Genomic DNA, 17,373 nt, shown 5'->3' with positions numbered 1-17,373 from the left:
CCACTTAAATGAATGGATACAAGTGTTGCATATTAAATGAATGGGTAAAAGTATGTATACAAGTGTTATATAAGTATTGTCATTGTTGTATTAAAATACTGTAATTGTTATACTAATTACTGTCATTGTTGCCCATATATAGTACTTTGTTTGACTTTTCAACTCATGAGATGAAATTACCATTTTACCTCGGGTATGGGATAATTGTGCCGCTGGTTACCAGCGATGTAGCCTCCCTCTCTGTTGCACTGCCCTGGGGTTTTATTTTCGGTCTTACAGAAGAACACAACCCAAAAAAAAAGAAAAAAAAAACACTCAATTTTCTTTGCTTTCTTTACAACACACCACGAAAATCAAACTACCAGATTACCCAGGAATTCCACGACCGGAGAATTCAAGCTATTCAATTTGTTCAACAATTAGGGAAAAATTTAAAGAAATCAGGTACTCTTCCCCGTCAATTTCATTGCTTTTACAATGTTTCGTTCAAAATTTCGGCGCCGCAAATTCGAATTTGAATTGATGATTTTGGTGCCGGTTTATATTTCTTGAAATTAGGGTTTACTTCTAGAGAGTAGAAAGTTTCCAATTTGTTTTGTTTCTTGGGCGTAATGTGAAATTGGAGTGAGAATACTATCACGCGAAGTGAAAATAGTGATTTTTAGGGTTTTGATTGAGCTGTGGATAATCATTTAGCAAAAACCAAGTCGTAATTGATAATGTTAGTTTTTTTTAAAGCTTTTTTACTTTCTGGTATGCCCTTCCCCTATTGGGCATATAATCTGTACAGAGAATCTTTCCAGGATGTAAATATGTTGTGTTGGACCGTCATGTCTTGCAGTGTTTGCAAGAGTAAGAATGGGTTTTTGTGCCAAGGAATGTATCGAGAGTATGGTAGAAATTAATGGTTGAAGTTGGTAATTGCATATTTCCATGTGTACTATGGTTAGTGTGGTAATGGACCTATTTGATAACTTTAGCTTCACGATATTATTTTCGATTTTTGGGGAGGGGGTTGTTTGAAATTCAATGGTTGAACTAGTTAAAAGTAAAATGGTAAGTGAAGTATTTTGTAGTATGTACAACATCCAAATGCCTAGAATAAGAAACTGTTCAGCATCTAGTATGTACAACATCTGAATGATATGAAAGAGGATCACTTTACTGCCGATATCTAAGAGCAAGATTTAGTAATTGGTTAAAATTTTGCGAGTCAAACCATTAAGTTATGGAAGAAGATGATTGAGTATAGATTTGAGGAAGTGGTGTAGGTGTTAAATAACCACTCTGGGTATCATGTTAGGAAAAGAATTTTGTGCATGATTTTTTGGATATTTGGAAGACTTATGACAAGGAACAAGGTGCTATGGCCATACATTGGTGCACACTTACAGAGAATGTCCTGCAAATATAGTGACATAATTGAGAATATGATGGGGACGTGAGAACAAAAACGTGCACGAGTTAAAGATGATTTTTTTCATTATGATTGGAGACACCAAGATTCTACCCCCTTAAGTCCTCCCGTTTTGTTTAATTTAGGACAAGTTGACAAAGTCCATGCGAGATGATTTGTTGTGCAATTATAAAGGGTTTATAGCTATGTTACTCCGACACTTCTTCCGGCGGCGGGTGTCGGTGTCGACACGACCCGACCCGCGACATGACACCCGACACGTGTCCGGGGAGGTGTCGACACCAGTGTCGGAAAAGAGTCCAAAATATAGTGTCGGCACCAGTGTCGGAAAAGAAATTGAGTAAAAAAATCAAAACCCTAGATCTAGAAATTGAAGGTCGGGAAAGACGATTAAGAAAAAAATATATTGGGGCTTTTGTTGTAGAAGAAAAAACGAGTTGAAAGCATTCTTCGATCCTTGTTTTCATGACTGCTTGAGAATCGCCATTGTTTCCGGCGTCTTCTTCCTCCTCGTGTTCATGTTTTGCGTCTGTTTTAAGGTGGTGGGCTATCATCTTCGGGTTCGTGGTTTATGGTACAAGGTTTGTTCTCACTTTTGAGTTATGATATCACGTTTAAAAAAGTTAAAAAAAAAAAAGAAAAGTTAAAAGAAAGAAATTCATATAGTGGGATATCACGTGGTATTTTTAGAATAGTCTAGGACTCTAGGGTGTTACTGTTGGGAGTGGGTCTGTCAGCTTTTTATTATATATTTATGTTTACTTTCCTTTTTTTTTTAAGGATATTTATATGTTTACTTTTGAACTCTTTGTATTCTTAAACTCTTTCAAAGACTATTTATCTTATTTTGTAATTTTAATTTTATTATTCATTAATATTCTAATCTTTATCTTTTTTTTAATTTAAAAATTATATTTTTATAAAAAGTGTCGATGTTTTTTCCGACACTTTGTAAGGCAGCCGTGTCTAAAAAACAAGTCAAGACACTCCTTTGACCGTGTCGGAGTGTCTGCAAATATTTGGATCGGGGTGTCGGATACTCCGACACCCGTGTCGGACACGACACCGACACCCGTGTCTGAGTAACATAGGTTTATAGGCTTCCATCTCGGCAGTTGTGCCAGTTTTTTTTTTTGTAACAAATGGGGATGTTAGGGGAGAACTGAAATGCTAACGGATTTCCCTCACCTTGAACCTACTTTTAGTTGGACTATTGGATAAAGTTATGTTTAATGAGTATCGATAATGATCAATATGATTCAATAGTCATATATAAGTTTAGTAAGAATAATCTCATGAATTCAAGAAGCTTTTGAATAATCGAGATAGGTTTAAGTAGTTTGGATGGATTTCTTAGGTGAAATAACAGGCCTTAAAGTATGTTTTATGAACGAATCGTCCTTCTTAACTTGTGGTGTGGTCAATGCTCCAGGGAAATTTGTGCATGTAATCAGTTTCATGAAAACATTAAGGTATGAGCAGCATATCCAAGTATTTAACTGTTGAAAGCCTTTCATTTTAATTATGGCAACTGAGATATGCATAACATTCTCTCTTGTGCATTAAGCTAGTTTGATATGATAATATTGTATATTTTATTTCGGTCATCTGAGTCTTTGGGGCAGGGCTGGTTCATTGGTGGTGTTTTATTCTTTTGTAATTTCGAACAAAGGGTATTTACCGTCCATTGCTCAGTTCGACCTAACAGATTGAATGGATTTTCTTTCTTTCTTTTTATTGTACCTTTTCCTTTTCCCCTATTTAAATGAAACGGTATCCAAAACATTTGCACTTGTAACTTTTTCTTGATTCACGAATGTTTACAATACAAACTTACTGCTTTTTCTGGCAGATAGCTTTTGGTGTTAAAGGCACTTAAAGAAGTGAAGTTTGGGGCCATTCTCTCCCCTGAGCACACACTTTACTTGCTTATTGAAGGTGATTGACAACAGAATTTGTGAATTTTGCTTGGTTTTTCTTCTTCTAATGCATGATGTAAAATGTATCTTCATTTTATATAGGTCGAAAATATATAAAAGGAGATACAACATATTATCTTCAGTTTTTTTTTCTTCTGAAGTCAGAGTTGCATTGTTGATCTTCTTTGGAACATGTGAAATACAATAAATTGATACACATCACCTTTTGGAATGTTATGTTGCTCCTTGGTACGGGAAGGGTTATGCACTCACTCTTATTGCCTCTCATGTCCACTGGCTGCCACATATTGTTTATACCTAGCATTTCTTTGTTCAGATTAGTCGATGGAAGAATGCATTTACATTGACATAAAGGAAAATTGCTCTTCATTTCTTGCCTTTACTTCTTTAGTCATGTGCGCCACTCTCGTAAAATGAATGATATTAATGATCCAATTTTGCACATCTTGGATAGCCTTAGAAATTAATAGTAAACGTGGAACTCTGGATATCACTGGTAGGGAAAGGAGAAGGGAAGGGAGGAGGGGTAGGAAGAATTAGACTCTTCACCTTTTGTTTAACATAAGAAGTACTCTTACTTCCCTTCAAATCATTCTTATTTAGAAGTTTTAGTTTATTAAAGGGGAAAGAAATTGGATCCCCCAAATTCCCTTCCTGTCCCTTCCCCCAATTCCTATTCAGACGAAGGAAAATGGATCCCAAATTGTCTTGTCCTTACTTCCCAGCTAACCAATCCCAGCACTCTGTACTTAATTGAACAACCACTCTGCTTGGTGAGTGGAAGCAATTAATTGGGGCATACAACCTGTAGTCATTTATGAAGATATGTGCTCTTTTATTAAACTTTGAATTGACGTAACAAAATGCTAAAATGTTTTTTCTCTGTCTATATCTATTGGAGTTCAGACTGCAACCAGAAGAAAATTTTCTGGTGTTTGTATTTGGAGTTCCTCAGCCGATGATTGTGCATCAGTTTAGAACATTTTATTGGTAGTACTTTATAAAAAGACTATTTGTGTAAATAACCTGAATTTTCATTTGGTGATTGTCTTAAGCATAGGAAAATTGTACTGTCAGTTACATATCATATTGAGGATCCAAAGTTGACGCAAGTAAAAATTACTCCTTTTCAGAAATGACCGCCCTATACCCTGTAATGGAATGTTTTGAATTCTTTGTGTTAGTAAATACAGTATTACCACTACTATAAGCAATTAATGTACAACTCACCAAGTTTTATTACTATTTGTTCTCTTTAACCATTCTTAATGTGTGTGTTTTTTAAAGTCAGACAACCATAAGAAATTAATGGAGGAAAAAAAATCAACAATTTCGGCAATGGTGTGAAGTGCATGAAACTGTATTAGAGAAAAAGATCAGATTATTTGTGATCAATTATGTGAAGTTTTTAATAATGTTGTGAGTTTTTTAATGTACCTGACAGAATCTATCATAGTACGGGAGTAGAATAAAGTGCGTTTCCTTGGTTTTGTAGCGTTGGCTAAGAATTCTCCCCCCGCCTGTCATTAGTTTTTCTCTGGTAACAATGTGTTAGTTAAAAATTCTCTGACATTGCATCTGGTTTTTATGTTTACAGTTTTGAGAGGATGGTCCACCGCACCATGAGATGTTGATTAATGGATTTTGAAGGCAAGAAGTTTGGAAGAGGTAAATCATTAAATTGGTCTCCATTAGTCTATAACTTTTTCCTGCTTACATTTTTGTTTGGAAACAAAAGTGTTGGTCCCCACAAAAAATAAAAAGAAGCAAAAGCGTAAATAAAAACAATACCTGCAGCCACAGTGGGGTTACGGGTTACCACTCTAGATATGATCTTTACTTTGCTGGATGATGAAATTCTCATGTCTTTGTAATTGAGGAGTCTCTGTCATGACGTGACAGCTTTTTTTCCGAGTAAATTCTCTAAAATCTGTGTGGGTTATGTAAATCAGAGTCACTTAGCCTGTGAATGCAACATCGCATCTTGTGCAGGGATGTCCGATGTCCCAAGAAACCCCCAGTATGTAATGCGCCATAATTATGCATGGCTTAAATAGATTCTGGTTTAGAGTTAAGGGCTCGCCTAGATCTCTAGTAATTTGCATGCCAACGTTTACTTTTACAAATTTGCATGCAAGTGGGTTGTACTTTTTGCCTGCAAAATACAGCAAGTGGGACCCAAATTTTCGGTGAGCAAACAAGAAAAAGGAACGTCGTGCGAGCCTTTCTACATTTCCTCGCGAGCATTTTACAGTTAACCCATTGCTGTAGGCCGTGTTTTTTTTTCCCTCACGTCTTTTTGCCCGTGAGCTAATTTTTTCCCCATTGATGGGAGTGCTCTAAGCAATTATTATTCATGTCTTAAATGTTACGGATCAAATCCTAAGCATTGAATGGGGGCTAATTTGGCCCGTGTCATTTTCCCCCAATAAAAGGGTAATACATTACCCTAACCCCCTAGGGTAACTTTCCATGGGTTAAAACTTTCAGCTTAACTCTTCTCACGTGTCACATTCCGTAGCACTGTCGTCGTCGCCATTTCCAGTCTCCCTCCACTGCATCAACGCCATATCTGATATCTCCTCCTCCTCTCTCCCCCTCACCCTCTCTCTTTTTCTCTATTCAAAATTAGCCCTTGTTGCTCAAAGGTCAGTTGGATTTGAAGCTTCGTGTGTCAACTTTTCTTATTTTACATCTTCCATTCGTTCATGGATTTCTGTCGAATTTGTTATTTGGTTTGTAAATCAGTTTCAAATTTATGAGATTTCTGTGTTATGATGAAGATGATTTTACTTTATTTCAATTTGAATTTTAGTTGAATGTTTTGGGTTAAGCATATGTTTTGCTTCAAATTTATGAGATATTTTTTCTAAGTATTCTTTGCTGTTCATAATTATGGCTTATTTGATAACTTTTGTGCCTAATTTCGGTTAATTTCAATTGAAATTGGTGCTGATTTTGTTTGAGAATACGCATGTTATTTTTTGGAATATAAACTTGAAAGATCCTGATTAGTTTCCCTCATGCCAAACATTATCAAAATCAACTGCGGTGGAAACTATCACTCTAATCAGTCCCCTATTATAAGTTCCTCCAGTTTAATTTACCCCTGTAATAAGTGTTGTTGCTAATGGAAAATTATCTTTAGTTGCTTAGGTTTATAAGCTTTACTCATCTATTTCAAGTACTTTTGTCTTGTACATAGGATGTACTTTTGTCTTCTTTTGCGGCTCCGTTGCCCTCCAAATCTAATTTTGGAGGGGTGATGTTTATTACAGAGGAAGGGAAAATGGATCCCTGCCTACCCTAGTCCCCTTCCTTCCCTTAAAAGGAACTTGTTCCCCTTCTTTTCTTCCCCATTTCCTCTTATCCAAACAAAGTGTTGATTTTGGGTTGGATAGAATTAGTTTTCTAATTTATAGTTTGTGAATATTCATTTTAGATTTGATAAAATAGTTTTTAATTTATGTACAACTTTGTCAGTAATCAAACAACTTAAGTATACTTCAGAAATTCAGAATTATGAAGAGACTACAAGAAAGAAATATTTGAAGTTTACACAACAAAATTATTCTCCATCCCCACGATTCTTGTCATTTCTTCTTCATTATGTGAAATAGATGGAGATGATACTTTAGTAACTTTTCTAGAAAGAGATTTGTTTAAAATGGCGATTGTAAATCGTTTACAAAATATGCAAACTCAGCGAGAACATTTGTGATTATTGTTAAAGTACATTCGAATAGGTTTTGATTTTGATTTTTATTTTTTTGTTGCTTTATCTTGTCTTGAATATTGGTGCTACCTCTCTTTCGAAATCATGGATCAGCCACTGCTTACAATGTATAAATTACATGTGCAGAAGTCCTTAGTTTCTTCTGTATTTGGAGGCAAGGCACACTAATTGTCCGTCCTAATGAAGATGTACATTCTTCCACTCTTCATTAATCAGTTCTCCTCGGTTCATTTTATCTTTATTTATTTGCTTGTGAAATAATTACATGGTAATGTTGCAGCCTAAAGACCAATGCTGGTCCTCTTACTAATTTTGAAGTGCTTGACCTACTACGATCGAAAGGGGCTTCAACGGATCCTACTCGTGTTATGTCTTTGTTAACGCCTTCTGAGTTTAAGGTTACTTGTTTAATAAGCTATTATAATTTCATTTTAAAGCCGAATGTTCTGTTTTCATTTACGGAAATAATTATATCGCAGTTTCTGTTTTACAATTTGTGATTCAGGTTTATGATTATTTGGTTCAAAGTCCTGCTTGTGATCAGACAAGAGAAAGTGTTAATGAGTTTTTAGAGAAATCCAAAGAGTACCAGCTAGCAAAAGCTGAGGTCATCAACATCCTTAACAACCGTCCCTCTTCGGCAGCTGAATTGGCTCCGGTATTGTTCTGTTTGAATGCTTATTCTTAATGTTATGTTTTAATTGCTCTATAATCTATGAAGCATGGTTGTTTTTGCATAATTCTTCTATACCTTTTACTTGCTGACAGCTTGGCAGTACTCATGCTTGTTAATTACTCTCGAGCCTATTTTTTACCCGCCTCATCATGCAATGTAACAGTTTGTTACCATATTTTCCATGTTGACAAATAGAGACATTATTATAGAAATTAACATTTTTACATCTTCAGGCATTTTTTATGATGATTTTATTTAGCTGTACTTCGTTCATTACTGTTTGCAATTGGTAAATGTCATGATCTGAAGTTGATGCTTTCTGTCTGATAAGGTTGTACGTGCTTTATATGCGCTCTTCTAGTTTTGTTCTGTGCAAACCTTGCTGTCAATGAAAACCATATTTTGTTGTGAATTTTACTTTATCAGAACAAATGCTTAGTTTTATGACAGAATATACAAAGTATTAGTTGTAGAATTGAATGCAGTCCCTGAATTTCACTTTATAGGATACCTAAAAAGAAGCACAACCTAGATACAAGTTCTTAGTCACATTATGATAGACCTCTTGAGAAATGATGGTTGTCTTTCTTATATCCTGCTAAATGTCTACATACACTGCAAGCCCTGCCTCATTTTCATTCAGATGAACTATTGATGATTAAGGAAGACTAATACTTACACTTACGGACGATATTTATATTTCTTAGAAAATGCCTCAAACATTAATTATAGTTTCAAATTCGGTTTGGAGTGCTTGCCAATGATTAAATAAACTTATACCAATATTCTATGTTACTTGAACTCTCCGTTTTACCTAAACTTGTACGGACATGTCGGCACTTCATTTGGACTAAAATCATGAAAACGATTCAAAATTTAGCTGAGTCGGAGGCAAGCCAATATTTACAAAGCTAGATTATGGTATACGGCCCATATGGGACTAATCTGAGAAGCCTATGAAAGAGATGACTCAATTGCAGTGTAGTTACATGGAGCTTATAGTGTACAATGGTTAGTTCAAGTGTAAAGCCTATAGTCTCTTTGAGGCTCCATATGAGCGGACACATTTTCATGATGTATCTTAGAGCATGTTTGGTGTAGAGTTTTTAAGTGATGGAATTGGAATCAATTAACTATTTCCATTACCTAAAGTTTGGTATGAGATGAGTGGTAACACAATCCATTTTCTAACGGTAACTATTACCACCATTTGTTACCTCTCCCAATCCTATTGTAACTAAATGGTTACCCTCCTCAACCCCCAATTTGTTACAAGTGATTCCTTTTCTAAGGTATAACCAGATGAGACAACTAATAATGGTAATAGCTAACACTACTCTTTCCCCTTCTTATTTATTTCCTTTCCATTTCATTTCCCAAGTTTGTACCAAACTTGCTCTTAGTGGTTTAGTTTGGCTGGCTGGTAGTTAAGACCACCAAAGTACGAAGACTGATATTTAATTTTTTTTTTGACACTGAGCTTATTCACCACCTTCTCAGCTTCATCTTAGAATCTTGCGCCTCACTGTAGATATCTTGGACTTGAGCTCATCAAATTTATTCCATGGCACCCGTTAATCCAACAATAAGCAAATTAGTGGCTTTGATAATTGAGGGTGTTAGAACTAAATATGTTCCTTCTTTATGGTGCTTGTGTTGTTTCTTTGTTTCATTTCCAAGTTAAATTCCTATCAATTTAAATTTTCACCCTTTTGGATTTACAGATCATTGAGGCGTTGGAACAACGCAATTGGGACGTAGATACGGTGTTGGATGAGATGGCGGAGATGATAGTTCAGGTGCTGCCACCCTCTCCAAACGAGAAAAACATGGATGAGGAAGCTGCTGAGGATGATAATACAGCACAAGTTGCTGACGAGGATAATGCAGAAGATAATATGGAGGACGAGAATGCCGTTGCTGACGAGGATAATGAAGGAGAAGAGATGGACGCCAGCTGATTTTCTGTCTAGATGAACTTGTGCAGATTATTAGAAATGTTAGTTCATAGCTATTGTAGGACAAATTTTGATCAGAATGAGTATGTAATGAATGTTTTTTGCTTTTATCTTTGGCAGAACTGCCTTTGAACCAATTTGTTAGTGATGGTGAAGTGCCAATTTGTTTTGTTGTTAGTCCTACAGTGGTTACAGATTCACAGCCACTAGTGGTGACTGCTGAATAGCTGACCCCCACGCCCACCTTCCAGGATGTGTGATACAATCCGGCCGTTTGACTAAATTGGTAAAAAAAAAGAAAAGAAAAAAGTGTCTCTGGCGACAATTTGGTAAATTTAAATCACAGCGACGACAAGTCACAAAATCGGCCGGAATTGAGATAAATCAACTGCGTGATTTTCACGTTCTTAATATCGTATTTTCCAATTGTTTTCCTCATTTCTCCAATTTAATTTCCTTATTAATATTGTCAAAACAAAAAAATCTAATTGATTTCCTCCCTTGGCCTCTTCTCCTTCTCTTCCATTTTTCTTCTGACACCATTGTTGAAGATTCGTTCAATGAAGCATAGTTAATGAGTCTACTCAACAAAAACAAGGGAAAAATAACATTATCACAATGATTTGACTCGGGTACAGATGAATTTCGAAGTTATTTTTCTTGCTTTTGTCATTTCAAATGTCAAATTAATCAAGAATAGTGTTTAATTAAATGAGGAAAAAAATTCAAAAAACCACAGTATTAGGAGCGCCAACTCACGCGGTTGAGTTTCTCAATTCCGATCAGTTTTGTGACTTATTTGTCGCCGTTGTGACCAAATTGTCGCTTGTTACACTATTTTACCAATTTGTCACCAAACATTCACTTTGTTTACCAATTTGGTTAAATGGCCGATACAATCCTCATTTATCCCTTACCCCCTTCTGGCGAGGGCCTATAACCTTACCTCTACAATTTTATGCAGCAACATACAAGTATGCATCAAAGAAGAAATCAAGGAGAATTCACAACTTCTTTTACTAGAGTATCACATCATCCAAGTATCTGACCAGTTAATCACAACTTCTTTTACTAGAGCACAGTTTGACCTTGGTGAATGGTACCTGAAAAGAAGAAACCACCACATAGGTATCAGCAGCACTAAACCGTTAAAAATTTGGATAAAGAAGGAGAAAGAAATGAATACAGAAGGGAGGGGGGGGGGGAAAGAAACGGGTGATTCCAAATCAATAACTGTTATTGATGAATAATACAAATCACATGGCAAAATCGTAAATAAATAGACTTTCAAGATATACATTTAACTTCAACTTTTATTCATTTAAAGCTCACATTTTATTCTGTTAACCTCATATTTATTCATTTAATTCACTTTTTCGTTTCTTTTTTTATTTCCACTTTTTTTTTAGTTTTCCTACCGATTTATTTACGAAAATATCACTATTCACAATAACAGTTATTGATCACATTAAAGTTCAGCACTACATAGATTACAGTAGCGTCAGATGTCTGCTTACTGAATACTGAGTTGATCATACTTACTTCCTGTGTCCCAATTTCAAAAAATAATCACAAGTATGATGGCGCTTAAGATGGCAACAGACTTGTGCGGCTGCACTTCTCATCCTCAAACCCGTATATTTTGTGAAATTCACATAAATTGAAAACTCTGCTTCATCCATTCTCTGAGACAATGCTTTGATAAATATTCCGGTATATCAGCCTGAAAAACCACCAGAACAACAAGGTTATCATGCCTAATAAATCAGAAATACCAGATTTTAGTAAAAGAGCAAAAAAAGAGAGAGGATATAGACCATACCAAGCTCCAAGAAGTCGCGTAGCCGTCACTAGAAAGCAACCAGCTAACAGAACTAGAGTGGAGATTGTATTTATCATCTGAATAGTCAAGGTCAAGCAAGTCCTCATCACTGAATTCATCAAAATCTCGATTTCTTGTCCCTTTTTTTCTCTTGTTTTGACTCCTTTTACGTTTAGCTTTATTTGCTGTGTTTTCACTTTTCACCGAAGTCCAATTCATTCTTCTCTGAAGTTCCATCAAGTTCTGTACCGTATATATCAGATTTCCGAAACCCAATATAATTACTGACAAACAGAGCTTCCCAGGATTCAGAAGTATGATATTCTTTTGACAACCTGTAAAGAAGGATCCATGAAAGAAGACCAAGCCATTTCATCACTTGAATAGTCTTTGACTTCAAGAGTTGGTTGGAAATCGAGGCCAAACTCTTGGCTTCACTTGTATGTGTACAGATCCCTAAAAATAAATCATCAATTTTAACCTTCTCCTCCTCGGTTTCTTCACTATGTACCAACCGCAAAAGTAGCCTTCCTTTGTTAAACAGTGCGATCAACAGAAATAACTGATCAATAGATACTTGGTCACCACACTTGCAAATCACAATTCTCCAGCCAATAAGAATTAAGATGTATCATCAAAGTTTAGAGATCTTTTTCTTCTAGTAAGAAGATCTTGAAGCATTAGCAATAATGTACGTAGATCCCGCTTGAAATAGAATTATATTGGCAGCTTGAAATAGACTCACAAAGCCACAATCTAGCCTCTGACCGGCCTTCAGAGGTAATAAGTCCCCAAATAATCTTTTCCAGCTTGTCGTACAGAGGCATTCTCAGGTCACCAGAGTCAGCATTCGTAGCATCACCCCATAAAGGTTTTGACAAATAGAGTGCAATCATCATGCACAGTAGAGCTGCCAATAATTCTAAAATCAAAGAACAGAAAATAACTCTTTCACTGAAATGTCAACCCAATTATCTGCAACAAGATAGGCACATAATTATTCATATGCAATATGAAGCACTGAAGCTCAACGATGACAAATTATTATTTCAAGTAAAGAAGCAAATAAGTAATTAGACCCAAAGGTTTACTCATATGCCATATGAAGCATATACCAATTATTATTTCAAGTAAAGAAGCAAATAAGTAATTAGACTCCCAACGGTATATTCATATGCCATATGAAGCATTAGCTCAACGATGATCAATTATTATTTCAAGTAGAGAAGCAAATAAGTAATTAGTCCCAAAGGTATTAAGTGATAAACTTATCCATGGGATAAACTATACTTTTTCTCTTACGGAGTTACAGATAGTACCAACAGAAAGTTACTTGACATAAGAAAGATACTAAGAGTTTGGTACAAAACTAAAAGATTAAATGAAATGGAAACAAATAACAAGGTTATCAATGTTAGTTGGTTGGTACGGGAAAAAAGAGTTTGGTCTTGTGATTTGAATTTGTTTTTTCTTCTTCTTTTTCTTTGAGGAGAGTACTCCGTATAATTTACAAAAGGAATCCCTTTGTATCATAAGTTTCAAATTTTATTGTTTGATATTTGCAAAAATTAGCTTGTCAGATCAAATTTCTTACCTAAAAGAATTTGCAGAGCAATTAAGAGAGATGAACAGTAGGCAGAAAGGGGATGGGAGAGGAAGAGAAGAGAGATTGCTGCCTTTTTTGTTTTGGGTTAAAGGGTAACATCCTTGTTACCGCTTGGTAAGGACTGGTAACAAAGTGGAGGCAAGCATTACACCAAAATAACGGAGTGGTTACCACATTTGTCATGCCAAACAAGTCATGCGAACAATATCTTGATTCTTAAAGCTTCTAGTTCTTCCTTGAGTATAAACTATAAACTATAAATACATGCGAACTACGGAGTACTTAGTAATAACAACAATAAGGGAGAATAGAGGCCGATAAGGACTGAACCAATAGAATTCACATGATTAAAGACATAAAGCCATCATAGATCAAATTGCCAATTAACATTGCTAGCACTACTTTAAGTTGACATTTGGACAGAAAATTTAATTCTCAAGGATGGTGCAGCAAGGTGGAATGGTGGATGGATCATTTGGTTGGCTTTCAGGAACAAGTAACTTACAATAAAAACTTCTTCCATGACATGAGAAGAATATAGAGAAAGACTGAGCATTCAATATATGAGTAGAACCCAGTAACAAACAAGAACTCTGACTACTCGCAGGGGCGGACCCAGGAATTATAAAATGGGGGTCCCAAATTTAATTCGGCTTCATCGCACAAAAAGTTTCAAAGTACTCCGTAATAGATTTGTTGATAATGCATTTTAAAAACAAAATATAATTTCGTTGATAAGACACAATAAAACTAAGGAAAATGTAAAAAATAAATACTCCGTAATAGAAAATAGGGTGATGATAAAGGTCGCAAGTTGCGACAACATTTAGTTGTCGCAATCTTACATGTCGCAGTTTAATTGGTACATATAAGCGCCACGTATGCTATGCGTGATCATAAATATTTTACTATCAATGCAATATTTTTACTATAAAAATATATAAATTAGGTAATCGATGTAAAGAAGGAAACAAATCAGAATATTAAGATTTTCCTACCTTTTTTTGAAACATATATAATAGATTATATAAGTTAAATATTTTAGTTTCCAATTTAAATCATGACACATAAGCATGCCATGTCATCATTGTGACACGGCTTAAAGGTCGCATGTTGCGACCTTTATCATTTTCGTAGAAAATAATAGAACTTGATTCACCATTTCTTTTTATTTTTGAACAAATCAATTCAATATTGCTTTCTTTCTTTTTTCGTGAAGGGCTATCAATTGTCATTAGTCATCTTCTCACCTTCTCACAAAGTCACTATATAAATCAACAAAACAACAATTAACAAATGTACTAACAATTAACAACTTTAAACAAAAAAGCTAATCAGAAAATTCACATAATTTGTTCCTCTCACCATTAGCTTTTAATAATTAACTCATTTAAGATGTTCGACTAGAATAAAAGTTCTTAAATTCTACCCTCACAATATCTAATTGCAGAACTTCTTAAATTCTACCCTCATGAATATCTAATTGACTAGCCCAAGAATGCAAAATATTAGTATTATTATTAGATATTCAGAGTTCTGACCCTCTACCTTATGTTTATCAACCAATTAGAAGAACGGAAGAAATGCATACTGCGCCCAACTAGATTATCTAATTGACAGTCATAAATGATAAATCTCAGCTACCAAGAATCTCAAATGCGCGTACTCTAGTTGGTATTTGAGATTACTACTATTTGGTACTATCTAACTTGAAGTTGCTTCCCACAAATAAAATCAACTAATCAAGTATTCAATTAAATTAAACCACTCGATAAGCCAAACAATACAAATTAATACAATTCTATAATTACAATCACCCAAATTTAATTTACAAAATACAAAAACCTAAACAAGATTGAACAATATAAATTGATTAATTGAAAATGAAGAGTTAAGAGGACAATACTACTATGAGAATATAAGATGGTGACAAACTCCGGGGACCGACAATAGAGACCAGCGACACTAATAATACCGGCGGAAGGCGGCGGCGACCGACAACAGTAGTGCAGTACGAGCAACAACTCAAAGTAAAATAGGGAAAGAGATCAATTAGAGTCGTTGGAATTTTAGGATGAAAGCGATATTAAGATTTTTGGGGTTTACATTTATAGTTTTTTTAAAAATTCAATAAAAAATTAATTTAGTAAGTACAATTGTTGAAAGGGGCCAGTTGGTTCACGTGATTTGGGGAATGAGAATTGTCTTGTTTTTTCCACTTTCCCATATCTTTGTTGCTATATACTCATAACATGGGGACCACACATATAATTTTTCTTTTAAATTCAAATTAGGTATACTTTCTGATTTTTTTTAGAAAATAATGGGGGTCCCTATGGACCCCACGCGGTTTGCATAGGTCCGCCCCTGACTCTGAGAAAACTTCAGAATTAACCCAGTAACAATCAAGAACTCTGAGAAAACTTCAGAATTAAGATCACTGAAAATCGACAGCGTCCACAAAAAGTCGAGATACAATCAATTGACATTGAAATACAATAACAAAAAGAAATTGATTAACATCAAACGCAATTGATATCATAAATACCAATGCTAATCATCATTACATACTGCTTGACCTAATTAATAAAAACAATTATAAAAAAGAAAGTGTTGCGTACATCAATATGATAAAATTCCTCAAAATTAACTCAAAAGAAAAAGTGTAATTTCAGGTTATGTTACTTGAATAGTTGCAAATCAATCAAAGAGAACAACATCGATGATACCTAATAACGTTTTCAATTAGGGAAAATAAGTAGAGAATAATTATGGCAAACAATGATAGAGATGACGGTGGAACACCTGCGATTTCAAGAAGCTGCAGTTAAGCTTCCAGGCCACGGATAGACGAAGACGAAGACGAAGACTCGAAGAGAGCTCGTCAGCGTCAGCTCGACTGTGTGAGAGGAGGAAGAAACTAGGCTTGTTTAACACTTTTTTTTTGAAATTTTGTGAAACACTACTTAATATTTTATTGGGACGTTTCGTGAATTACTACCTTATAAACACTTTTTTATCTTTTGCTACCTTATGAGTTTGATATGTTTGAGTAACACTACCTTGTAACAGAAAACGTTAAATCTCTCCATTTATGAGCCCCACCCAAAATTTCATTCCATTTTCATTTTCATTTCCATTTCCATTTTCCTTTCCTCTTTCTCAATCTCTGTTCTCTTCTGCAATCCAGACAACACCAGTCTTTTCTTTGTATCATCTTCCTCCTCCTCATCATCATCATCATCTTTATGATCACCATCCGATTTTTTAGGCAATGTCTCGCTTCATCCAACAATATATCTCTCCTGTGTTTCGATGTTCAACTTCGCCAAACCCACACCTAAAATCATTTTAAGTTGACTGGACTTAAAATGCTCACCAATTGGGTAACAATGCCAGCTCATTGCCTTGTCACTGTCTAGTCATCTGAAAAATTTCAATGACAATTTGAATTTGAATTTCAAATAATAAAACATTTTTTTTTTCTTTTTTTTCTAGGATTTATTTCGATGAAACCGATGTTTCATCATCTCCTTGAACTCATGTGAGCTGTTATGATATTTATGTTTTGATTTTCCAGAAAAAGAATGTTGTTGTGAGCTCTCCTTCTTCGTCGTTGGAGCATCTATGTCAATGGAGTTCTTATCTCTGATTTTGTATTTTTTTTTTTCGATATTTCCAATGTTGGATTGGGTTTGTTGTTGGTTAATTTATCCTAGTTTTATATCCATATTCCCTAATTTTATTAATTTTTTTCTTTAAGTTTGGAAATCAAAAACATGGTTTGTTGTTGACAAATATATAGAAACGGACATTTGCAGGGAACTGGAAAAAAAAGGGAAAAAAAAAGGGTGGGGGGTTGGTAGGGAAGAAGATGAATGCGCGATTTTTTTATGCTCAAGCCAATACTCGAACCCGTGACCAGCGTGCAAGCCATGCTCTATGTTAATGTTTTAGTTGTGACCATTGTGACGTGAGGCCGAAGCCATTGTTGGTTTTGCGTAGGAATGTTATTTGTTTGGTTTCAGTATATGTGACATACAATGTAAATTATATTTTAAAAAAAGAAATAATTGATTTATTATTTTGTATACATTTTTTTTTCTAGGATTTATTTCGATGAAACCAATGTTTCATCATCTCCTTGAACTCATTTGGGCTGTTATGAAATTTATGTTTTGATTTTCCAGAAAAAGAATTTTGTTGTGAAATCTCCTT

The 17,373-nt window shown here is 35.0% G+C and overlaps 1 protein-coding gene and 1 long non-coding RNA gene across 5 annotated transcripts; one reads left to right on the top strand and one right to left on the bottom strand.

The window, feature by feature from the left end:
* The first annotated feature begins 260 nt into the window (after positions 1-260).
* LOC110777325 (uncharacterized) lies at positions 261-9,910 on the top strand. 3 transcript variants are annotated; one of them, XM_021981933.2, is made up of 7 exons: positions 261-444; positions 3,274-3,355; positions 4,955-5,025; positions 7,220-7,281; positions 7,374-7,491; positions 7,599-7,751; positions 9,494-9,910. In XM_021981933.2, the coding sequence occupies exons 4-7, from the start codon at positions 7,274-7,276 to the stop codon at positions 9,728-9,730; spliced, it is 516 nt and encodes a 171-aa protein (XP_021837625.1). In that variant the 5' UTR covers positions 261-444; positions 3,274-3,355; positions 4,955-5,025; positions 7,220-7,273; the 3' UTR covers positions 9,731-9,910. The 3 variants fall into 3 exon arrangements, with proteins under 3 accessions (XP_021837625.1, XP_021837624.1, XP_021837626.1); XM_021981932.2 differs by having other exon boundaries at positions 3,270-3,355; XM_021981934.2 differs by lacking the exon at positions 3,274-3,355.
* A 226-nt stretch (positions 9,911-10,136) lies between these two features.
* LOC130466256 (uncharacterized) lies at positions 10,137-16,019 on the bottom strand. 2 transcript variants are annotated; one of them, XR_008926295.1, is made up of 4 exons: positions 15,961-16,019; positions 11,550-12,524; positions 11,270-11,450; positions 10,137-10,830 (listed from the first exon to the last, which is right to left on the bottom strand). It is a non-coding gene; the product is annotated as an uncharacterized lncRNA (long non-coding RNA). The 2 variants fall into 2 exon arrangements; XR_008926296.1 differs by lacking the exon at positions 15,961-16,019 and adding an exon at positions 13,144-13,323.
* Between the last annotated feature and the right edge of the window lie 1,354 nt (positions 16,020-17,373).

Source organism: Spinacia oleracea, chromosome 1, assembly GCF_020520425.1.
Source record: "Spinacia oleracea cultivar Varoflay chromosome 1, BTI_SOV_V1, whole genome shotgun sequence".
Lineage (NCBI taxonomy): Eukaryota > Viridiplantae > Streptophyta > Magnoliopsida > Caryophyllales > Amaranthaceae > Spinacia > Spinacia oleracea.
Note: the sequence above shows the minus strand (reverse complement) of the source record. Positions and strands in the feature narration are given on the sequence as shown.

Coding starts and splice junctions, on each gene's coding strand:
- LOC110777325 (XM_021981934.2), top strand. Junction 7,492..7,598: donor TAACGCCTTCTGAGTTTAAG/GTTACTTGTTTA, acceptor TTTGTGATTCAG/GTTTATGATTATTTGGTTCA. Junction 7,752..9,493: donor CGGCAGCTGAATTGGCTCCG/GTATTGTTCTGT, acceptor TTGGATTTACAG/ATCATTGAGGCGTTGGAACA.